Genomic DNA, 27,283 nt, shown 5'->3' on the forward strand with positions numbered 1-27,283 from the left:
ATATAACAAACTATAGGTGTAATATGTATGAAATGAATGATAGTCTGATTCAATTTTATACTAATATTATGTTTTTCTTAGTAATATGCAGATAATGTATATAAAGTGTTAAAATGGTGATTTTTTTTATTTAACACGTAGTATAATATCATATACTGGATAGTTTCCACAAAATTTTACTTTGAATATTTTAATAACTTGCCATTTTGAAAGTTTAATGAAAATATGTTTTATTACTTTTTGTTACAAGTTTCATCAAAAATTGAATGCATACTAAGTCTTATGAAAATAGAATCAAAGATATTTAAGTTATTATTTAATTTTGTAAAATTACCAACTAAGATTATGGCTAAACTAGAGGGAAATCTAAAAATTATATCGAAAGTTGTAAAACAGTGCCTCCTGCATTTCTTGAAACTCTGTACGGTGATATATTTTATCTATTTTTGCCGTGCGTTAAAAGTAGTCAATGAAATTGAATGAAATAGATCGAAAAATGCATTATAACCCAAACAGTTTTTTTAATATTGCATCAATATAAAATAGTACATTAAATAGTTACACATTCAATGAAATGTGGCAAAAGTTGTTTTCCCTATCTATTATATTCCCAACAACGTTAATCTGCTGAACACTATACGCACCATTTTCCATTACAGTTACTGAAGCGCAGTGTAACCGACCGGGAGTGATAATAAACTGGTGTTGTTATTGTCCAATATCGCAACAATAACAATATCACAACGAACTGTTATTTGGAACGGAATTGATCAGTTACAGCTCCATTATAACTCCATCGTTCCACTGTTTCACATTAATATCATTCGATAGTAAATGAAATAAAACATTATTTACTTATCGTGATGGGTCTTTTCAAGAAGAGAGCAGCAAAAAATATAAATTTTCTCATTGAAATGGATGTAATGTAAATAACGATAATGACTATGAGTATTCATGTAATAAACTAGTTATGCTAACATATGATGAAGAAATTCAACTAATTAAACATGCGCCCCTTTCCATATATTTTTTTTAAACGAAAACTTCAGGTGATAGTTGGGTATATTTATATAATTTAGAATAACATATATGAAGAATAGATACTTAGACATAGGTGGTATCATTTGAGATGTTAAGCTGGAAAACACCATAAAAGTATTGAACAGGGCCATATCAACGAAATAAAATGACACTTATAATAACCCAAACGGGGTTTTGAGTAGTGGTGCATAAAAGGATTGAATGTCAATAAAATCCATTGGGTTAATTTTCCTTAATCAAAAATTAAAAGAAATCCAAAACAAAGAGAAAACATAATAAGGATCCAAAAGTTTTCTTAAAACTAGAGAAGTTGTGATTGATAACATACAATTTATGCTTAATCATGTCAATTGTTGATCTGGTTGATTCTACGATTCTGATTGTCCTTATTTATAAACTCCGCCAAAAATAAATCCTAATAGAGATGGTACAAAAGCCTAACTTGATAAATCATTAAAGATCTTTCGAAACGCATAATCCACGCTGATGACGCTGCCGAAGTAATATTGCCTTCTGTCAAACGTTAATCCTCTTACATTTCTTGGTCTTTGACGTCTAACTTTTGACAACTTTCTTCATGTGCGTCGCCTCTTTGGTGTTTAATTTTTTTTCTAGTGTTGTCCAAAAATTAGTATTGTTGACCTCAGCATTTAATATTATAATTTAGTAATCGTAATAAAAAAATGTAACATATATTTTGACGATATCTGTTTTTAACATGCAAAACTATCATTTTAAAGTGCTATTGAACAAAGCTAAACAAATGTTTGTTACCAAACAAATATAATTTTTAAGTTGTATTCAATTTTAATCACTGTGTCAACCACTCACAGCTCATTAAACTTGTTTAGTGCTTGCAGTTGGTGACCACGCTTTATCAGTGCTGTGTTTATTGCAGTTCTAACAACAATATTTACAATTGTTTTAATTATTTATAGCTGAATTTTTCGTACGTTATATAAAACTATGTATAGTAAAGAGTGCAATAGTAAAAAGGTCAATAATCACGTTAGCTACAAATAGTTACATAGGTAAGCGTAAGCATATTGCCTATGCCACCGTAATGTGTTGTTTTACATTTCAAAGGACTTCACGTTGGTATGACAAACACGTTAAATCTTTAGTGATACGTAGTTATAATGAAATTCCCAGCTCATTGTGTTTAGAGAAAAGTAAACCTGGAGTATAACGGAAAACTCATCACGCTCCTGTAATGTGATACTTTCTCAATATCATTATCCTTCTATCATTATGTTAGCTCTCGTATCTTTACATTAGACTTTTTGTATCATCGTGTGAATACCCTAGGGTTGTATTAGGCTGTCATAAAGTAATGTATACATATTTTAATCCCTATACATGTTTAATTACTCAAACTATTTTAAAATTTTGTTAAAATGAAAAAAAGTTAAGGTATGGCAAGAAAAAAGTTAATTGCTCATTTATTCTTTGTCCAAACCAATCTTGAAAGATATTGTAATCTGTATGAAATTAACTAATATCTACATGTTTTACAAATACGTTGTAAAATTGATGGTTTTCATGGAATTTGGTGACACAAATTATAAAAGCCGAAATCTTTTAATGGTTCAAGAATCTTATTCATTTTTTGCACAAGCATAGTGGTCAATAAGATAAACATGTTTACATGATTTCAACGCTTTAGCTCAAAGAGTTATAGAGATGAATGTTTTTGTAAAAATCATATGAGATTGGACACATGTTATATACCTTTTTGTTTCTTTTGGCATGCTGAATAACAAGATAATGTTTGGTTGCAATACACCCTGTATATAAATTGCTAATATCTAACACAAATTGAAAACTAAAAATAGAACCTATAAAGTGGGCTCATATAGCATGAAAGTATCTGGATAGGCTGCATAAAAAGTAAAGAAATATAATTTCTAAATAATTTTAAAAGTCAAAGGAGGACAAAGTTTTACATGATGCGGTTGACAAGAACATCCTGAAACCTTTCCGCAGCATGTTTTTATAACATTTTCTTAACTTAGGAATTGTCAAGGTTTTTTTAACAGAATGGGAAACAAATTTCTTAGTATATAAAACATTATAACATTATTTTATAAAATTGTCGTATTATAGTTGTCATTTTCCCTGCGCACTAAATGTTAAAAATAGCTTCCGTAATTGGCGGTAAACCACTTAAGAAACTTAACAATTTGTTGGATCGCTGTAAATATAATAGCAAACTATGTGATTTGATATTACCATCAACTTAAAAACAAGTAACTTTTAAAAAATAAATCATAATTACTACTCTCCCACCATGTATACAAGGCTAGTAACTACCACATTAATTGCGTTATAATCTCGTCACGTCACATATTGCATGTTGTGACAAAAATAGACTACACATTTGGACAAATGTTTTACTAATTAATAATTGATGAAGCTACAGTTCTTTCAAAGTAGTTATATTTTTCAGCCCATTTAGTGGTTTAACCACATTTAGGTTCACTTGTTATTTTGATTTATGATATAAACACACGAGATAAAATCTAGGGATAATACAAGATTATAAAATATTATGCAAAGTTTGTATGTCACAAGAAAGATTATGTCATGAGTTATTTATTACAAGGAAATGTCTATATTTACCTTCTTGAACTTTATACTAATGTCTTTAAAAATAAAATATACGTTTACACGTAAGTAAAAAAATGTTAATTTAATTTAAATTTTTAGAGGGCTTTCTTAAGATACTAATTGATTTTTTTTACTAAAGCTTGAAACTCGTTTGTTTCTATCACAGTAAATAATTTTTCTTTTCAGAATTAAATTTTTAAGACAAAAAAAAATTTAAAATTAAAAAGTTCTATAAAACAAACGGTGATTTTAACGTATATAACAACGTAGGTTCTTTTTCGTCTATACTTACCATGTAGATCACGTACAAAGTTAAAGTCTAATAATTGACTGTAATTCTCTAGAGGATAGACGTGATTTGAATTCTTTCCGACTTTAATTGTCTTAACCTTCATAATATCAGTTTTCTCTGCTAAAAATATTATGAAATTTTTTTCAAACATAGGTTATCTCTATGGTTGAATTGAATGGTTAAACATAGTTTTAACCACCAAAATGTAAAGAATATATAACAATTATTTTTAAAGCTCTATAATTAAATAATATTTAATAGAATGTTTTTCTTTGTTAAAAATAATATTTAATATAACTCTATTTATTAAAACTGTATAATAAAATCGTATTCGTAAAATAAAAACACCACAAGACAAATCTTACAACAAAAATACACGTACGTTTACATTTTTTAATAGATTAGGCATATTTTTTTAGCTGTTGAATAGGAAAATGATTTCTGCTTTCCTAGCTGATGCATTTTTTGAAACGATAGTTGACTATTCTACTTATAGCATTGAAGTAAAAGGGTTTTATTTTTGTAATTAAATATCACTTGGTGTTTTATATAACATTTAAATAAACTACAAACATTTCAATATTTACATTTAACAATCGATTCATATCGTAACCTAATGCCATTTAATGAATAAAGATTTCCGTTAACTCCAAACAAATAATATTCAATATAATTTATGTTTTCGTGGTATTTCTTCCTCAACGTCACAGTTTTATAGTTTTGAAATACTTCAAAAAATACAATTAGCTTTTAGTTTTCTGATTAAGCATCTACATCTTTTGAACAATTAAAATGAAAGCCACACAACAATTTTTACTGGTTAAAAACTATTTGTTTGACAGTAAAAGGCTTCTTACTTTAAAAACGAGTAAAATAGTTTTGTTCATCCAGTCACAGTTTCAGCAGTGTGTTCCACATCAACATCGTATCTCAAAGACAATGTAATCTTTTGAGTACGTGGAAAGCTCATCAGCCACTATTATGTGTATTATCCTCTACTGCTTTACCAACACCGTTGGTTTATTAGTTTTCGTACCTATTCTTACAGCGCTGTTTTATTAATGCAATGGAAATATAAAGAACGAAAAATAGCCATAGCATTACCATGCACGCACACCACGGAAATTAAAAAAATATCATTTTGTCTATTAAGATTACAGCTAAATACACAAATATGGGGCAATTCTGCCCCAATACTGTATCTACATTATAAGTATTATTACAGATTTTTGGGAAATAAATTTTATGTCTTAAACTAACCGTTCTGTTTTCAACCATTTTATAACCTTTGTTGGTTAACGTTTACCTTTTTAAGTGATTAAGCATAATTGTGTGTGTACTGTACTGTAATAAATAGGGCTATATTATATTATTTTATTATTAAATATTAAATACACAGAGTGGCCTATAAAAAGGTACTCATCATTTCAAGGCAACTAATTATTATTTTTTTAGGTGCACAAACTTTACCTTAAAACTAAGTGCTCTACGTGTTTCCACTATTGTTTATTACATATTCCATTCGTCCTTGCAAGTTTGTACCATTCCTGAACATTGCTGTGAAGTGATGTCCATTAAAACTGAAGTTCTTCTTAAGATCATGAATACTTTGTGGTAATGGCCTTCTGTAACTTCCGTTTTAATAAACATCACTCCAAAATTATGTTCAGGAACGTTCGAAAACTTGCAAATGCGAATGAAATATTTCATAAAAAATTGTCGAAAACATGTACAGCACTTAGTTTCAAGATTAAGAAGGATTTTTACAACTAATAAATAATAATTAATTGCCTTGAAATGGTGTGTGCCTTTTTTCCACCCCGTGTATACAACAGTTTTACCTAATATATATTTTTTTTTATTTTACTATCATAAAAATGCACCTTAAAAGCCACAACCCATTAAGCCAGTAAATTGCTTGTAGTAACAACTGATACGTTATCATTGCTGTGTTTACTACAGTTCCAACTATAATGGTTGCGTTTTAGTTTGAATATTTCTAATTGAATCGTAATCTCTTAGTTTCACCGAACGCTTTGATATAAATGTGTACCGTACTTGTATAAGTTTAAAACTTAAGTCACAGATGAATGGGTTTAAATGACAAATACATTAACCTGAACCTTTACGCAATACATTCTAAAATAATTCACGTTGAAAAATATAACAAACACATCATAACCTCAACTATAAATAGATAATACAGTGTATTTCACATCAACATTGTGTGTCAAAGAGACAAAGTACGCCCTGAGTATGACGGAATCCTCATCAGCTCGTTGTAATGTGATTCATTCCCAACCTCATTTTGCTTCTGTCATCCATTATGTGCTCTCGTACCGTTGTAGACTTCCTACCTTTTGTCTCGTGGTAAATAATGATTTAAAAAAATGCATACGATGTAACGTGTCAATAGAGAATTGTCAAATATGTTCTGCATATTTATATTTTATCTTATCTATACGTGAAGGAAATTTCTACGAAACACTACTCCTCCGTTAATAATGGACGGATTTTTAAAAACGATGTGTCAAAATTTAGTATTTTTTAGACGCCCCCTTTCACCAATTTCTGTAATAAAAGTCTTCGGGCTTTGTCCCACAGGCCATAAAATTCCCAATGTATTACTTATGAAGAAAAGATTTAGTTTACTTAAACAAACGAATAATTTGTAAGAATTACAGCTGTTCTTAGTAAACACAATATACAATACACAATACAAGAACGTTTGTTTTCAGTTTTGATAACTTGAGTGAAGTGATTAAATAAACATTATCTTTGAGCTTGACTCTTTTAAGTCGTCGGAAATTATGACTGTTATTCGTTTTTAAATAACGCCTGTAATACTACAACATTGCTCGAATTCGAGCAACAGGTACACTAGTAGATTTCAATTAGGCAAATTAATATGTAGATAAATATTCCGTACGTCCTGGTTTTTATGTGATGATATATTTTCAATTTATAATGTTTATTTATCTGATTTGGTGAAATTAAGTTAGGTATACCATGTCAAACAGAGAACACCAATATTAAAACGTTATGATTATAATAAACACAGTGCCTATAAAATGTTTAATTTTGAATTAAAAGGTATCTAACCCTCTTTTGAAATGTTTCAAATACAGTAAAATGTGAAACATTTACCTTTGACAACAAGAGTCATTTTCAAATCCTCTTGAATTCATTTGACCCTTAATCACATGTCACAAACCTCGATAGGAAGTCACCCTGTATAATAATTCGTATTTACTATCCTAAGAAGAGTCCTGTTATCGAGATTCTACTGTATACAAATCATAAATATCGAAAACGAATACAGGTTACTACATGAAAATACTAGTAGTTTACGCAACGATCGCGTAAGGGTGCACTTTACGACACGAGTTGAAAGTTTAAGGTACGAGCCTTGGCGAGTGCTTTTAAAACTTCAACGAATAACGGTCATAGGTAAAACAGTTAACAAAACAAACCAAACAAAATACCTCTGCACACTCATATTTACCTTTGGGAAACAAGCTTCGTATTTAATAAGTCTATATTGTGACCTGATATACATAAAGACTTATTAAGTTCAATGTAGTCCAAAATGTCGCTAACAATTTACAGTACATTAATGAATGTAAAATGATTTCACTTCCAAAGTATTGCAATTAACTAATACAAACAGTGGAACATTGGTTTTCAAATATTGAGCCGTGATGTTCCAACATTAATCCATGATGCTGACTTGAATATTTTATACAGTATAAACTATATGTTTCATGTTTTGATTGATTCAACCAAAACTAAATCACTAGAGCTTCAAATCAGTAATTAACTGTAGATTGAGTCTTTCGCAGAATTACAGCTACCAATTTAGATCGGCATGCATAAGTAAGTTTGGCTAATTGTACTGAGATACTAATTCCATCGGTATTATTCTAGGAAACGTAGGCCAATCATGAATTTGCATTTTAAAGCGTATACATTTGTAGGAATGTGGTTTAAAACAGTAACGGTTTGTTTCAAATAATTTTATAAAATGCTTAACAATTTTTATTATATGCAAACTTGTTCCGTATAATACAAAAAGATTACCTCATAAAACCTAAATAAACTTGTAACATCGCAGCATACGTAAAAGGTTTTTAATAAAAACGTATATTGTAATTTTATCATTTACTATTGGAATAATAGTCAAAGGTATGATTCAAAATCTTATATCAAATACAGACTGACCAATTTCATTTTGTAGTGTCATTAAATTGATATATCTGCTCATTCGTATTTATGACTCAATATTCTTTTATAGAATTTAATCAACGTTATGCTTTTACTTTATCTTCGTAGCGATATTTGCAATTTTATAATTATTGGAACAGTAAAAAGTTGTATGTATAATTTTGAATATTACTTATTTAAAATGCAGATTCAACGTTGCGTTTTAAGTATCGGGGCGATATATAACACGCCAGAAGTCGAAGAAAAAACTATTCATTAATATATGCCAATTGGGGTCAATGCCATATATCTAAAAAAATGGCTATCTTAGAGAATATCTAATTAACCTGGGTCCTAAGCGTATTAAAGCTCGTTTTAAGAAAGTATTTTTTAAAGACAATATGCGGCGTTGTGCTGTTTTTTCTAATAATGTAAAGTTATTCTACTTAAATAAAATATTTACTAATTAAAATTATACATGAATTATTGTAGCGTGAAGAAAATATACTGGATTAAATAAAGAGTGCACATTTATTCTTCTATAAAAAACACGTATAAAACCCCTTTGTCCAAGTTGCAACAATTGCATGTTCCGTTTCTAGGGGGTTCATGTTTGGGAAATTGCGTTAATGTAAGCAATTTTCTGATTAGTCCACAATGACATGCAAGCACGGAACAAAATTAAAATCAGAACTTTATCAAGATTGGTCATGGAAATTAAACAGGTGAGAAACAGCGTTGAGGGTGATTATTTTCATGATTAATTTGAATGTAAGACCAATATTATTTTATTATTATTATATATTTTTTGTGAGTCCGTGGTTCAGTTAGTAGCGTCACGGACTTCAGGCCCAAGGCAGCGATGTCATTGGTTCGGATCCTGGTCAATGCCACTAAAATTTATCAGTACAGTTCACCTTCGTACTGTACCGGCTCACCCCTTGTTTTGCTGGATACGTTCCACGCACAGATCTGTAGTATATGTGGAGGGGCAAATGCAAAGTCCAAAAAAACCGCCAACCACAAAAAAAAATAAAAATAAAAATTGTCCTAGCTTGACCACGAGCACGACAGTCACATTCGGCCAGTTTTACAATAGATGAAGAATCACACAAACTAGACTAAATGCAACTTATTTGCTGGGTTCAACTCATTATCTGTAGGTTTAATCCATACACAAGACTAATAGGCAACTAAATAAAATTAAACTACAAATTTTTCCAAATATTTTGTTGGATGGCCACTCATCATTTTGTTCCATTACTAAGTGAGTTACTTAAACTGACATACGGATTATTGTTAGTAGTCGAGTCAATCCGTACGAGAACCCTAAAAAAATTGCTTTAAATTGTTTTATTGGTTATTTTGACTTAGAATTATGTGTATTTTCCAGGAAAAAAAGTCTAATGAAATCGGAGTCTCGGAAGTCCAAAATTCAAGATGGCGTCCAATATTTTGGTCAAATGTGTCCGTTAGCACAATAACTCAAGCAAAAATGATCCGAATTCGATGAAATTTGGTACAAACATGTAAACATACATTTATTTGAACGAGTTCGCGAACCAGCATGATCGGACCATGGGAACAGGGGTTTATGGGGGGTTTTATGGGGTAAAAATTGGTTTTCCCCATTTTGACCCTAAAATCGTAAAATTTAGCAATTTATTTTGAAACCATTTTAGGGCTCAGAAAAAAAACAATTTAGTACAATGAAGCGTTGTCATGGGCCAAATACCTAGTTACGGAGAAAATTAAAAAAAAAATTAAATTTAAAATTCCTATGTTATTTTTACGGAGAATAAGAAAACTTGTTGTAGTTAGCCTGCATATGAATATATTTTTATCAAATTTGGAAAATGCATTTGTTTTATACTAAACTATTTAACATTTTACTAAAAACTCTTTTTTACCCTTCCCTGTCACAGCAAACCGAAGTACTAGTTAAAGTAGTGATATTTAAATAGGGAATAAATGTGATATTTTTAATGTGATATTTGAGTGTAAATTCAATCAGGCAAACTGAAATTCGCTTAGGGTGCAGGTTTGCTGCGGCGGGGGTATTTTAATTTATGACTATTTTTTGCTTGAAAAATGCAATAATAGGTCTAAAAATAAAGATCACAAGCTTGCTAAAATTCAACATACATATTTTATTTACTTAAATAAATATCTATAAATTTTTAGCCCGAAAGGATTTTTTGAGATAAGAATAGGCTTGTATTAATAGGGAATCTGAGCTATCATAAAGCCACATTTCAGCCCAATCGGACCAGTAGTTAATGCGTGATTGAACTTCAAATAAACAAACTGTCACATTTATAATATTAGTAAGAGTATAATATAGTAACACTTTCTTGTGGTTAGTAGTAGAGCATCATACAAATAATAATTCATAATTTTCATCATGTTGTACACTGTTTTGATCACTTTACGAACTGTCACATTGTTCTCCAAGCTGGTAAAGTCCACAAACTGTAGTACAAGGTAACCCATACTTTGTTGCAGGAGCATTGCAAATTCTTGCAGCTAGTAGAGTAGTTGCAGTGAACAAATCTTAAAAGAATCTCTGGTGCGGCACTTTGGGTCATCGAATCGTTTTTATTGTTTATTTTTTCCAGCAGAGCATCTCAACATGATTTTTTTACATTAATTGAAAAACTCTTCAAATGAATAATAGTTCTTTTCTTTTTTTAGCAGTTGATTCACTAGATTTATGAAATAATTTTGGTTTATTTTACTTTTTAATTTGGTAGGAAAATGATTCAAAAATTTTGATCTCATGAAGGTTTCCTTTTTTTAGTTTTTCATAGAAGCTGAGATTGATAAATTTATATAAATGTTATTTCTAGTTTCATATGAATGGACAAACCGTGTGCACGTTTCCATTTGTTATGTTGTGTTATTGATTAAATCTTTATTTTACAATTGTATTTCATTGACACATCAGGAGCAAGTAATATACGACTCCAACGGAAGGAAAACCAAGATATAAAAAAGAAACACTGTTAATTTTAAGTAACATAAAATTGATAATTTTAAAAACATATTTCGAATATTTGTCTTTTTATATATGGTTTTTTATTGTAGTCTAAATTAGGGGCTATGGCCCCTACAGGCCACTAGTTATAGTACATATTTATTGATAAGACAGTCAAAATGTGTAGTTTTGAAAATTGATTTTTGACAGTTATCGTTTGTCTAAGTAAATATAGCATGATTCTTATAGCATTTTTAGAGTTTCAGAACTGAATCTAAATTTTTTGGGCGTTCCTCCATAGATTGCCAGACCATAAGACAAAATATTTTTATTTTAGAATGTCCAGGTTACATTAGTGACACTGGCCTAAAAGCATATAACCCTGAAGAAAGTTGTTGTATTATGATTTGTGTATATTTAAGATTTGTGTCTAGGTTAAGCCCAAAAATTGAGTATGCTTAAGATCTATTTTTTACGGGGTAAAAATGGGATTTTCCCATTTTTCACTGTAAAAAGTTGCAATTCATTTCCAAACCATTTTGAAGAGATCATAAAAACAAATAATTTCGTATTCAGAATCGTTGTTGTATGCCTAACGGTCACGGAGAAAATAAAAAAGTGTACATTTAAAATGACCATGTTATTCTTATGGAGAATAAATAAAGTGTAAAAACTTGCTTGTCTATGGAAATATTTTAGTGAAATTTGGAAATTTTGGCCATATTGAAAAACCCGATTTCCGATACTCCGATTTTATTAGACTTTTAGTATATTGTTTCACATACTTATTGGAAATGTAAACCATCAAAAAATCTTTTAAATCAATTTTTTTAAGGTTAAGGGGTTTTATTTCATATCTTGACTGGACTAAATTTGATCTAAATAACTGTAAACATGAACAACAATACGATTGGAATCATATGAAGTCAAAAAAACATCTGATTAACAGCAGAATTGCCAAAATAAACCTGTACACATGAAACATATAATTTCTTTTATAAAATACTTGTGAACTATTACAAAATAAAAGAATTGAATGAGCGTAAAAATAAGTACTGAAACAAATTCTATTACTTGACCCAACACAGAATTCGCTTATGACAAATATGTGTGTGTTTGTATCTGTGGAGACGATACAGGCCACGATGAATTGTTATCCAAGCGTACCAATTAACAATCAAGATATGGTAATTTTCAGAATTTCCATAAGAATTACATAGTTTTTTTATAACTATCCCACCACCACGTAAAATAATTTAATGATTAAAAATGCTAAATTGCATATATTTTTTTAGGATTTACAACATGGGTATAGCACAGACTAGAGATAAAAAGTTTTGTTCCCTATAGTGACCAATATGAAATAAGTTATTTACTACTAACAACTTAAGACAGATTTTTACCTATTTTCAACCTCATACAACACGTTTACTGTATATTATTTATCTTAAATCATGAATAGTTTATAGATAATACAGTTTCAAAGGTTTGTACCAAATTCGGTCTAAATTGGAGGTTCAGAAGAAAATTTACAGGGAAAATAGTAAGGTTTATTATTTTTTCAAATTTTTGGACGCCATATTGGAAAAATCCAATTTCCGAGACTCCGATTTTATTAGACTTTTAGTATGTAATTTAACATACTTTTTGGAAATGAAAACCATCAAAAAACCTTTTAGAGCAATTTTTTTAAGGTTAAGGGGTGTTTTTTCATATCTTGACTGGACTATAGGGGCCATATATTTTCATTGTTGTGTCTATTGCAGTTTCAACTCAAATGGTGATGCGTGTTTCAAATATGTGTCTAGCTAATTTATTATTGAGTTTATAAGAGACCTTATATAATATTGAAAATACTAGACACATTATTAATTTATTGCAGAGATATAAAAACTATATTCAGGGTGAGAAATCAGTTAGTCTTTTAGTCATGACTAATAATTACATGGAATATCTCAAGATCATAAAATATGCTATTATATTAAATATATTTCACCCTTTCCTACCATACAAATATATTCGCAACGTAACTACATGATGTACTAGTCGCCTGAATCAAAGTTGGACTATTCAATTTCTACATTAAAATTTAGATGAACGGGTTTCAAAGTTGTATTAGCATAATATTTGAAGAAAGACTATAATTCGTAAAATAAAATGTCATAGTGCAGTTAATGTAAGAAAAATATCTGTTGAAAAATTACAATTTACACCTCGTTTAACGAACAAGTAGTAGATAAAAAATGTCCAATCGGTGCTCAAAATACAACAATGGATTAGTAACTAAATAAAAAACTTTGTTTCAAGGATGATTAAACTTGTTAAAACCACTAAAAGCCTCTCATGAGAAATGTAGTATTACCTGAAAGCTTGGCGTGAAAGATTTTATAACGTGTTGCTATACTTAAGACGCTTAAGACTAAGTAGAACTGACGTTAAGACCAGCATCTGTTTTATACCTAAGAAGCTTTTAACTTCGTTAATGTTTTATAAACTAGTATGTAAGGTTTACTTTGTCCATAACGTGCTAGAGTCAATTTAAATGCTAACTCTTAAAATAATATGTAATAAGTTTAAATAATAAACTTGTGTAGTTGACAATGATATCATATTTAAAATGTCATAGTTTTCTTCGTATTAAATGTTTACCTTATTTAAAATTAAATTACTAAGTAACAAACCATTAACCTTCAAAACCTACTTTTATTACACTGTAAGGTTTAGCAATGTAAAAAAAACGGAAAGTGTTATTCAGGCATATTTATAATTAATGTATTTGATTTGATAGATTAATTGATAACTTTTATTTTAACATTATCTTTTAAGACGCCTACGTGGAATTATTACTACTTTCTCAATGATAAATAAAAGGTTTATATCAATATGAGGAAAAAAATCTTCAAAAACGTTATAAGCATTACGTTCGTTAGTACCCAATGTAGTTATGTAACCTGGAGACAACGATGGATAAATATTTTAATATCTGTAACCCAAAAAGCGCAAATGTAAACCTTCCGGTTTGATTTATTGTAAAATATCAATCTTAAAATCAATTGACAACTATAATAATTCAACATGATAATCACTATTATTGTTAATCCAATCACTGCAAATACTCGGTGTTATATGACCGGGATGATGGATTTAAACGACAAAATAAACACTGCGAATTAAATGGAGACTAATACGGATTGATGCAGTGTGGTTTAGACGTTTAAACACCAGTTTTATTCTCGTGTTTATTCATTTATTAAATTCAAACTTTTAATATACATTAACCCTTGTATACTAAATACCTAGTACAGTGTATCTATACGTTAATAATTGTTTGGCATTATATTAGAGTTTGTGCATTTTGTTAACTCTAAACCTACAGTATCGAGACACACTTTTTCTCTCTACTTCTTCCACTTCTAGCATTTTGTATGCTTAACCGCAGGGGGCTCACGCTTGCGTGGGTTCGTGGCCTGGGCGACCACGCGGACCCTAGCTCTCCCAGAGGGGAGGTAACTGCCCGGTGTCAGACCCGGCACTTCAGGTAGACCACAGTTATGGACGACTGGTAAGCGCCAGCCCCTTAGGGGGAGCCTCCAGTGACATTCCCTCCATTCAGGGTGGGGGGGGTGTTTAGCTCTCAGTGACGCCGTTAATTCCGCCTCTCCTCATCTACCTGTAACTGTGGTTGTGACTGAGTCCTACCTGTTGTGTTCGACTGACATTTTGTGAGGCATATCCTCGACTTTGGAAGTAGCCTCGTCCTGGGAGGTGAAATACCTAGCCCCCAGAGGGGAGGTAAATGCTCCGTGTTGGTATCGGCATTTTCAAGTTGGCCACAGACATGGTCGACTGGGCATCGGGTCCCAGTGACATTCCTTTATCCAGGATGGAGGGGTGTTTAGCTCTAGGAGAGATGGAAGTACATCATAATCTCTAACCTACCTGTGTCTGTGGTTTTTTGGGCTTCGGCCTGCTTGTTGTGTGCGACCAGCATTCAGTGGGCAAATCCTCGACTTTGGAAGTAACCTTTCCTGGAGGTGAAAACGGGCAAGTACCCGCAGCTCACGGGGACACTCAAGGGCAACGTAACTTTCCGCAGTGTGAGGGCAACGGTTTGTAGGTACTTATGCAAACCTATCCCTGTCTCTGAGCACGGACGGTATGGTTATCTTGAGTGTGGGGGGTTCTTCCCGGAACCTCAATTGAGTCAAGGGTGTCGCCACCTCTGGTGGATAGGTTCATCCGGGTGGGTCCCACTTCTATACCTGCCTCCTTTTGGGAAACCCTGATGGCCTGGCAGTGATGTTGGGTCTGACGGGCAAACGAAGTAGATCGGGTGCTGGGTCCGAGCCCGCCAGGGGTATCTGGGGATCTATCGCTCTGGTTATCTCTGGTTTCCCAGCAATGGGTAAGGCCTCGATCGGGCAGCGGTGTAAATGGGAGGTTGGGGTTGCCCCCGTCAGCGTGCTGATGGTCCCCTTCCTCCTGGCTATTGATGGCGGGTTCTGCCTGTCAGGGATGAGATAGGTCCCGAGTGTTGCTTGCACTAAATGCGTCGGGGCGCTCTACTATGGACCTCTAGGTTCCGACCTAGTGGAACCCAGGTGGAGTGACGCTTAAACAAGCAGCCGGAATCCCTGGTTAGGATTGAGGGGCAACCCTCTTTCCGAAGGGTCTGCTTCGGCAGCCGGCGAGCCTGATGACCTTAAGTCATCCGCCCATGATGTGCTAAAGGTTGATGCGTAATCTTCGGCCTACATCATGGGGCCCGGGTATGTCCTGAAGGATAGGTACCGGGTAAGCAGTCAGGGGGCTTCGGCTCTCATGACAACAAATAATAATAATAATAATAATAATAAATTTTGTATGCTGTGGCTTACAAAATTTCATCTTATCAGTTTGACTTTGTTGACCCCTCCTATTTGTTCATCATATATCAGTGAGTTATATCAACGCATTTTGTCGGTAGCTCACGTACATGTACATGCATTTTTATTTACATTTTGATTATATACATACAAGATGGTGGACTGTTTAACAAAAGTGGAACTTTTAAAGAGCTAGAAGTGAAATAAAATAAAATAAAGAAATAAAATACATAAATTAATTAAATACTAACATTTTACAATAAACTATGTTACATTTAAAAATAATATCCATCGTAAGATACTCCATACACATATTTTATCTCCACTAATTAGACACAGCTGTATTACATAACAGTGTACATGAAAGAGACAGAGTGGGTATGACGAAAACCTCATCAGGCCTTGTTAATGTGATTTGTATCCAACCTCGTTCTCCTTCCGCCATCAATTATGTTGCTTCCGTACCTTCATTATAGACTTCCTACTTTTGGTATCGTGGTAGATAAAATAAAGAAACAGAAAACATTGGAAATTATTACACGGTCTAATAATTAACATATTTTTAACAAAAATACTAGAATACATTATGGGAATCCAAGAAAATGTAGTATAATACTAGGATCATCCAAAATGCATTTTAAACATAATTTAAAGTTTCAGTGCTGCATTTGACTCGTTAAATTAAGATACATACAATTATTAATTCAACACCAAGTACAGGGAAGTATATAATTGGAAACCATTCCTAATTGTAAACAAATTGTGACCTTTTATTGCTTAGACTAAGTATTTTCGTTATCGTTTTAATTAGTGTTGTAACTATGCTTTCAAACATTTCTTCAAGTCACGCCAAAAGTAAGACCTTACGTTTATAATTGTAGTTGCATTTATACTTTAGTTTTATTGGAAATGTAATCAAATCTACTTACGACATTCGTGACTGTTACTTGATATTTTACGTGACCTTGCGTGACTCGCGTGATGGTGGCAAATTTTAGAAGAAAATCACAAAAACCTTGTCACGTAAATGTTAGTTACTTAGTACTGCAATTTGCTCGAATTAAATTCAAAATTTTTCAATGCCACAAGCCCCCTTTCCTAAATAATCCAAAATATTTCAAAAATTTTAGGATTCTATGGTGCTAAATATTATTTGTACCGCATACTTTACGGTACCAGCGTTAAAATAGCGACACCACTGGGGAAAAACACTACCAAAATTTTACTCATTTAGCTAATATTTTTAAATAGCAAAATATATCATAAATGTTTTTTATCACTTTAAAATAGCTAAAATAATTTGTTTGGTAAATTCAAGAACGTTGCCATTGCTCAATACAAAATCCTCCTCTGTTATATAAAAATGTTAAGCAAAGTTTTAAGGAGCATCCCTTTTTATATTCCGTAGCTTAAGATCTTTAAAGTATTTTCTCCACTCATATTTATATTTAAGATTATCCTCATACAGTATATTGTCAAACAAATCTTATTTGTAAACACTAACCAGCTCATAATAATTGAACATTATCATACCGTATTAGTGCGGTGTTAAACATTCACATCTCATTAAACCAGTATATTGCTTGGGTTAAAGATAACACGCTATCAAAGTTGAGTCTTCTACACTTAGAGCTATAACTTTAACGTTACGATTTAAATCTAATGTTCCATACGGTTGACTTATTCATTGTTAGACTTGTAAGATTCACGTGTGCTGAAATATACATATGCTATTTATATTTTAATATGCTTTTTAACTAAGAGGGTAATTTATTGCAAAAATATATTTCTATCAGTATCAGATTCAGTTATATATTTTTTCGGGATTTCAAAAGCGTTTTACATAAAATAAAAACACATTTACCTTCATACAGTTACAGGTACTTCGGTATATTCTACATCAACATTGTATCTCAAAGACAGTAATACCTACTTTGATTATGATGGAGAGCTCTTCAGCCTCTAATATGTGTATTATTATCCAATACATTTCCACTGACATGATTATACATATTAGCCTTTGTAACTCCACTACAGTATTATTTTCTACTAGATCTTAGCCCAGAATCGTTTTCCACATTACTTAAAACTAAGTCTAGAAGGACTCGTGGCATTATCAGTTGGATAAAATTCATTGGTGATCGGGGGGATTAGAACCCGGGTCACTAGAGACCTAAGTCTACCATTATCCACTCTACCTAATTACCAGCTCGTTTCCTAGTCTTATTTTGTTGAGCAACAAAGTAAATACAACGAAAAAAATATGTTTTACGCATACAATCACCAAAATATTACTATGCCAAGTGACATAAACTGGACATATTTTCAGTGTTAATCCATTTAAAAGCTAACTAACTGTAATGTTTTCTGTGCTTTAATGTAGGCCTATATATACCTGCTACCTTGATTAAGGGTATAATTATAACGATTCCTACATAATAAAAAAAAATTAAAGACGGACCTTCTAGTAAAATTTATATTTATTTTTTTGTCCTTACAGAAGATGTATTTTAATAGTGCCTTGAATTTAACCTATGCCAAGATGTTCTGCAAATAAATACTAAAAATTTTACAAAAATGGTGTTAAATACTTTCATAACAGTCCTACTAAACGAGTTATGTAATGCGTATGAAAATATATTAAACAAAACCTTTCACATAAAATATTTTACAAAAAAAACTACCTACAAAACAAATTTAAATCAACGGTTATTGTAGCAGAAATATTATATAAGGTAATTGTGTACATTCAGCAAAATGTCTAGGAAGGGGTATCCCTGAATGAGTTTTGAACCAACAAAATAGGGCAATGACAATGGGGCGTTATACAAATTTGAAATATAAACTATAGAGTTAAAAATAAAAATAAAACCTCAAACATGACCTCATGTGATGTTTAGTATTTCCTGAAAGCTTTGCGTGAAAGGTATATTAACGTGTTGCTTTACTTAAGACGCTGAAGACTTAAGAACTGACGTTAAGACCAGCATCTGTACCTAAGAAGCTTTTACTGCGTTAATGTTTTATAAACTGGTATTTCAGAGGCTGATTTAAGTTCGTGCATTTATTTTTATTTTCTTATTATTTTGATCAATACATACGGAAAATATCCTAGTTGAAATTGTTAAAGTTATTTTTAATACCGTTGTCCTCATGTAAATTGTGAACTGTCAAAAAATTAATACTCAATTGGACAAATTATTTCTTATTCGGCACGGTACGACCTAGACTTGGCAAAAAAACTATTCGTTCAAATGTTGATATAATTGAGTAGGATGGGATAACCCTGAATCAGTTTTAGAACCAAAAAGATATGTTAATGGCAATGGGTCGTCATAAAAACTTTAAATATAAAAGAATTTGCATGTCTATACCAAAACTTACATACGCTTAGGTTACCGTTTTAATTATACGAAATTTATTACCTTTTTCGAGCTCTGCAAAATGTGTGTGTACTTGTGAAATGGTTAACAATAACTTAAATATCGTAAGACGTAATTTGATACTAAAGAGGAGCAATTTTACTTAATCCTCGAAATAATAAAACAAAATTAATAAGCTGAAGTTAAAATGATCATCGTGCTGTTTCATGTTTTAAAGAACCTACTGTACAGTGTTTGAAAAGAGTTTAACATCATTATAATGATGAATTATAACGACACTATTATACAAGTATTTCACTATTAAGTTAAAACTGGAAGCTATGAAATTACCTATCAATTTAGTTCTCTTCGTGAAACACCTTATGCGAATATAGAGTCATTACAATCGATTAGGCTAATACTAAACAACCTAAAGGTTAAGGTTAAAATCCTACAAATATAGCGTTAAAATTAAGGAGAATGACTTTAAACATGTTGTGTGGTAAAAATAATTATTTCCTACCTTGATTCTTTCCTTAAATTATCCGAGTAATAATACAACATACGTCAAACACTTTAACACAGAAATTTACGTAAAATTGCGATGAAAACATTGTATTAATATTTAATATCACTCGCGATTTGCGAACACTTATCAAAGATATATGCAATATATAACAACTGCGATAGTAATAAGAACATATTAACGCGTAATTTATAATAAACCGCCCGAACATTCGAACTCCAGTTGAAACATGCAACTAAGTCATGTAAACAGTCAACAATGCGAACCGATCAGCTGTTGGCGCACAGCCTTCTACACTCACTACGCATCGTCATACCTATACTAACAGCTGTGGAGCTTTCACTTACACCAACGGTCATATACGTACTGTTGTGATAATAGTTGGTATTGAAATGTGCAACATATGATGGTGTACTTAAGTCATTAATACCTATTATAAACGTGTTATTTTAATTAATCATTATTTATTTATAAATATTTAGCAATATTTTAATTCAACTTGTAAATTAAAAGTATTCTTTTTTAGTATATTTAACAATTAAATATTAACATTCCGTTTTAACAAATTATTAATTATTGTACTGCAATGTATCATTAAATATCATTTATTTTTTAATTTATTTATTATTGTGTTTTAATTGGTTAATATTATTATATTATTGTTTTGTTTTGAATAACTAGTTGTTTCCACAAAATTACCCTTTTATTCATTAATGATTATATTTTTGAATATCTTTAAGCGAAATAATTACGTAATGCGTGTATTGTTTACTTTCTTAACGGTCTTTCTGTGGAATCAACCATTATAAAAATTATATAAACTAAATGGATAACGGTTATCAATGGCATATTTACAACGTAACAACTTGATATATACTAAAACATTATATTACAAAAAAAAAACATAACATGCAATTCTACATTGATATATTAAATGAAAAACATACATCTTTTTAATACATAATCAAATCCACAATTTTTTTTTTTACTAAATCGATGTTTGTGTGGTGATAGGATATTATAAACATGTGGTTTACCGTTGACTGTAAATAGAGAAAAGAGACATACTATAATTGTTGTAACATGTGGAGACTCTTTTTATGCGTGTTTCGTGTTGCTGACGTTTGAGTGCACTGGTGTTTACTAAATGTTTCTCTCTAATTTAAAAGTACCAATGGACAAGTGATAGTTTAAATTAATGATATTTACATTTTGGTAACTAAATTTTAAATTTTACTTGAAAAATATTTAGTTTATTTCGAATCATAAACCGCACACTTAAGATTAAATCGCAATTTTAATCGCTCTTTCCGAAGAAATAGCTTTAAGTTCATCATAAAAAGCTTTAATTTATCTTTGATTTTCATAAAGCTAGACATAATAGTTTGGTTTTAGCACGCACTAAATTTAGATTCTCAGGTATGTATATACTTCCTGGTGCTTTGATATGAAAAATATCACATTTTTAGGATATCCTAAATTAATCTATCAAAAAGTCTTACAAAAGAATTGGGAAGAAATGTTATGAAAATGAATAACGAAATGAACAAAATGATTTGTGGACCAATGCCACAGAGAACTTTTGAATTTGAAAAAGAAAACTTATTCGGCAAAAAAACTTACGTTTAAAGACTAATGGAGTTTTGATCAGAAATTTACAGCGGAAAAAGTATACTAAAACTTTGTGGAATGAAGAAAGGTATAGTGTTCAGAAAAATAGTACTTAGTAAGTAAATTGATGTTCAAATTCGGGGTTTTTAAATTGGCATAAGATTGCAAAAGTTCTACAAGATTTTTTTTTTACTAAAGAAAGCCATTTTGTAAATATTTTTGTCTAATTTAATTATTCGACTGTATTCGGTAAGAGCTTTGACTATTAATACAATTCATTCATCAATACTTCAGTAGCCAATAGTTAATAGTAAGAGTAAAAAATGAACAATGATTTTCAATTACTTAAGTTGAGAAAAAGTACTAACGTACGAGTAGACCTATAATAAGTATAAATAAAATTGATACAATTTGTTTACCTCAATTCCCTTTTTTTTAAGATTGCACTTTACTCGTTGTTGTTTTTGTTTTAGAAAAAGAATATTTATTGTTTTACATAAACAAACTTTGAAAACTATAAACGTTTTCTATTTTATATTGTTATCAAAAGCTATCCGTTTCAATTTATCCAATAAGCGTAAACATAAACCGTTCCAGTCCATAGCAATTTTGAAACATTAATATCAAAATCGTTCGACAGATATGATAATTTAATGCAATAATAACCATTTGAGAACGGACCTAATCTCCGTAAATACTCGTTCGGTTTGTTTGGCGTGGATTGTGGATTTGTACGGCAAAATAAACACCGCGAATTAGATTCGGATTAAACGGATTGTTCTACTGCAGTTTAGACGTTTCAAACACTTTTTATATTTCTTTCATAGCTATTTTTAAAATTTTGTTTTTCTTATAAATACTCTGATGGTTTTTTTAGCATTTATCTTTACCTAAATACTATTCAACTCTTAAAATGTTTACCAAATATTATCAATCTTTTACCCGTGATAAAATATTACCTCTGGTTGAAATTTGAATCACATGAGCCTAAAATTATATTCTTATAATTTTAATTTTAATTACAATTGAACACATTTGAACCAATATTTGCGTTTAAAAAGATCACTTTACAGTAATTTAAATGGTAATAATAGGGAGATTAATTATTTAACCAAAATAAGGAAAATTATACTAAATATGTATTGCATGCTCCAAAATAGTTTTTAATAGGTTTTGTCAACATTTTCTGTTATGATTATATGATAAATAACCGCTGGTATATTTAAATCATACATTCCACAAGCCTACTAATATGATGCACGTGTGGTATCATTGATTTAAATTACTAGGTCTACAATTAGTTTACTCGTGACCCCCAATCAGTTGTTCTCAACAATATAAACAGTTATGTGATTTAAATGATTTACATTGACATTTAAAAATTTGGTATAGTGAACAATTAATAGCAAGTTTGGTAGTTATTTTTAACGCTTCATCAATGTATTTTTTAAGCGCAAAAATGTTTTTGTAAAAACGTTTAGTGGGAGAAAAATAATGTAAACAATCGTTTGTTTAGAAAAACATAATAATATATTTAAAAACAAATATGTACTGTAAGTTAGATTAACTCAACATAAATAAGTAATGGCACTGTCATTAAATGCAGCCCTGTGTAATTTGAACAGCAGCTATTTGACTTTGATTAGATTGTTGTTAATTAAAAACATGATGAATGACAATGGTGTCGACAATGAATGTTTCGTTTGCATAAATAATTTTGCAACGTACAGTATCATGGTCATTTGTTATAAAAACATGGCTTAGAACTTAGTACGATACAATCAAAGCGATAGTTAAGCCACTGAAATCATTCCATAAATCTATATTTAGAGTTGTTAATAATTGATAAATCAAATATATCATACAAAGATAATAACATCTTTATGACAGTGAGAATTACCAAAATGTCTAGAAACTTGATGAAAATAGCTATAAGTCGACCTAAATTCTAAGTCTCGAGTTGTTACCAATAAGCTGTCAAGAGCAAAAGTCAAGTTTGACAGGTTTATGAAGAATCCTAAGTTTAGAGGACCGAACGACAAATCACTTAAATCGTTGTCAGAAAATCTTTCAAAAGTTGGCCTATGTTACGTTACGTACGTACGAAACCGTAATTTTTTTAACGCGACTAACAGTGTTTTGTAAATATGGCTATATTGATAATAATGTAAATAAAAAAGTTCGCCATATAAATTTGGAAAAGACATTGTTAGAAAATTCACTCACCTTGTAAACCGTAATCTGATAAATTGTATCATATGTTATAAAAATAATATATGGTTCCAAGCTATGCCTAACATTGGCCCTATTATTTGTTCTATTTGTATAAATGTATACAAATATATAACCGGAACTTTCGTAAAATATCACTTACGTACAATTTTTGCTATGACTATGGAATACAAACATTTAAAACATAATCTAAGTGAAGGTAAAAGGATATGTACATTGTCAACTTTAACAATTTCTTCCCATGTATATAAATGTAAAATTGTATAAGCAGGCAAACTGTAAAATCAAAACTATAAATACAATAAATTTTGATGATGTACCAAATATACTTCGTAATATATAGTTTATCATTTAATGGAAAGAGTGAAACTACATTCTAAATGATCACGATATGCAGTGGTAATATGTTACAAGTGTAATTGTAATTTATCTATACATCGTTCACGTCACTGTATTAATATCCATTACCACAACCTAATTACGTAAATTCATTAACTTTCCCCCGTCTAACATAATTACTTTCATTCACTGATGGTATTTTATTTAACTAACCAATAATTTGAAAACGCCCCTTTTAAACCGTAAACCATGTCCGCATTTTTTTTCGTTTTTTCCTTTACTCGCGCAAGCAATTAACTTGGAAAAATAAGTATTAAAAAAAACTTTTTTAATCCAGTTTTTAACAATTTTTATGGCAGAGATCTGATTAAATACATGCTATTTAGTTACCCCTGTTTTTGAAATGAAATCATTCATTTGTAATATCAATAAGAAGGTACTAAAGAATTGTGTGCTAAACAGTTGGGTTGGAAAGAATGATTGCTACGGTGAATAAGCCAAGGTCCAACTAAGGTAAATGTTTAATTTACTTGTATTTAATGGGATACGTTTGCGTCGCATGCAATATTTGCCATATCTTTCTGTTAGGTATTACGTAGTAGCCAACAATCGTGATGATCTTCGGCAATAAACCAATACCCAAAACAAGCAAGGTATGGTGAAATATATGCATCTTGAAAATTAAATACATGGGGTAAATTATTGCAGTACACTTTTAAGTATATTATAGTTAGTTCTTCAAAGGTTAGTTGTGTAATTAAAATACGTGATTTGGGTTATCAAAAAAGAATACCAGTTCCCTTTAACATAATGTTTATTACATCTAAGTCATCTTAATAAATATAATGTCGCAATGATTTAAGCAGGCAATCAAACACCTCAGGTAAAAGGTATCATCAATTAAGACATTAACAACTATTACTATTTATATCCTTTTTGTTTACTGGTAAGGTCATTGTCACTGTATTGATGGAAACCATATTTGCAATACCTTAGGAGCAAACTTTGTTATGTAGGGTTACCATAAGTAGTATTAACATTACAATAAAATAGTACCATATTTATCTACGTTTTTGGACACGAAAGTCATGATAAGTAAATATTGTGGGAACTAAAAAAAACATAAAATACAAATGCAAATACGTGATTGGATTTATTGTTCTATTAAAAATGTAATGTTTTTCATTTTGTCAAAACAAGGTTATGCATTTTTGTAGTATAATCTATAAAATTAATGTGTATTAACTAATACTAAATATTTCATATTGATCGGAAAGAGCATTTACTACAACCTATAAAGTAACCTAGTGCATTCATTACAAACTAACTCTAGCAAATTTGTAGACCAATTATCACATTTACCTGTGCATATCGGTCAACGACTCCCTCCCCGAGGTTAAGTCCTGTGCCCGCGGTGCAATTCTCTCCCAGCTGTTGTTGCGACTCCACGATCCTCAGGAACCTAGTCACCACGTCCACCATGGGCCCGACGGACTCCGGGGGAACACTGGGTTCTAGGAGGTCCTCGGCGTCGTCCTTCGGATGATGTCTGGAGTCCTCCCCCTGGAGTCCTAGAATGACTCCCTCGGTAGCTTCCGGAGGATCCCATGTAGTTCCTAGGGTAACGAACTCCAAGTGACTCAACCCCAAGTGGTTCGCTCTGGTCAAATGACTCCGAGAACGTATATGCCTGATGTTAACCATCTCCCCGCGTGCCAACCCCCATAGTAACAATGGGGTCAATATGGACAAAATCATTGTGATTACGTCATAGTAGTCAACGTTACATTTTACACTTTGATCCCAGAGATTACACAATCGCGTAACACTGGAGAAAAGCTTCGTCAGAACTCCGTGCTCTATCGGTATAAGCGATCACCACTTCATGGCGCGTCGTCAGCACACTTTTAAACAGCACACTTTGTATCTTGGAAAATCTTTATCTAGTCAACAACACATTTATTTATTACATAATTAATACCTCACGCTTTATATAACTAAAAATAGTAATTTATACATTCGTAAACTATATATATTTCACTCGAAATACTTTTCCATTTCCTCACGATCACTCATCATCGCACTTCTTTTTTGTACAACCAAAACTAAGTTTGTTATATCCTGATATGTCTTAGTGATAACAAGTTTTACTACGTACTCAGTACGTTTATCCGACACACTCTCTCACCGGATAACGCGGACACACTAAACTTCCCTCGCCGTCCTACAGATCGTAGCACCAACCCTCCTAGCCACCCCCTCCCAACACCCACCCTGGCGCACGCACAAGCACACGCACTACACTCCATTCAATAACATCTCTAATTAATGAATACTTGGTGCATTATATTTCTCCGGTTAAAATGCACTTTAAGATCCAACAAGGATGAGTCTTTGTGAAAAACATCTGGAGTAAAAGCCTTCAGAGGCGTTATTGAAATACCCGTCCTAAGAAGGAATACTTGAGAATCTATTTGGGTTATGAAATTCCTTCATTTGAATACTTTTCTTTTATGAAGTAGTTTTGATGAATTTTATACATTTTCTTAGTTAGAATTAAACAATGTCATTATCGAAACATCTATGTAAATAACGCAACATTATAAAAAAAAATAATGTACAGAATTCGCACCCATGTTCAAATATAATGTTTAATTAATGTATTTACATTTACATTATGTTGAGATTTCATATTTATAATTTTTCTTTGTGATAAAAAAATCTAATTCCTTGCTAAAGCAAGAAACGAAAAAATAAGTTGAGCTTTCAAAGGAAGTACGAAGTATTGTTCTGCATGTGGTATAGAAGACGGTTATAAGGAATAAAATACATCCATTGAAATGGATTTGCTGAACTGAAGGCTTTGAAATACACTTGCTTGCCGGTTATTCAACGAAAGAGACTTGCTTCTGATAAAATATGTCAGATGAAAAATGATTTGTGTAAGATTTAAATACAGGTTATTTTGTATGGTTTCAGTTTATTAACGCCATTTTCCATTTTTATAATCCTTGCAACCTTCTTGCAGTTCATTTAATTTGGTAACTAACTGTTTAAAAGAAACTAGATATTACCCACGGGCTTCAGCCCGTTTGAATTCATATTCATTAATAAGTATCGGTTGGTTACGTTAAGCTGAAATAAACTAAACAGAATACAGTAATACAAACAAATAATCACACCTGAATAAGGTAATAAATTGAAATAATAACAAACAAATAAGTA

At 31.1% G+C, this 27,283-nt stretch overlaps 1 protein-coding gene across 1 annotated transcript in view; it reads right to left on the reverse strand.

Moving 5' to 3' along the window:
• The window catches only part of LOC128997151 (probable G-protein coupled receptor 158), a 298,747-nt gene extending 272,639 nt beyond the window's left edge, over positions 1–26,108 (reverse strand). Inside the window, exon 1 of the mRNA XM_054422735.1 lies at positions 25,421–26,108. Coding sequence (XP_054278710.1) covers positions 25,421–25,816 — 396 coding nt within the window. The 5' untranslated portion in view covers positions 25,817–26,108. The remainder of the gene's footprint in view (positions 1–25,420) is intronic.
• Between the last annotated feature and the right edge of the window lie 1,175 nt (positions 26,109–27,283).

This window comes from Macrosteles quadrilineatus, unplaced genomic scaffold (assembly GCF_028750875.1).
Source record: "Macrosteles quadrilineatus isolate MER2022 unplaced genomic scaffold, UCM_ALF_1.0 Scaffold_6__1_contigs__length_79288215, whole genome shotgun sequence".
NCBI lineage: Eukaryota > Metazoa > Arthropoda > Insecta > Hemiptera > Cicadellidae > Macrosteles > Macrosteles quadrilineatus.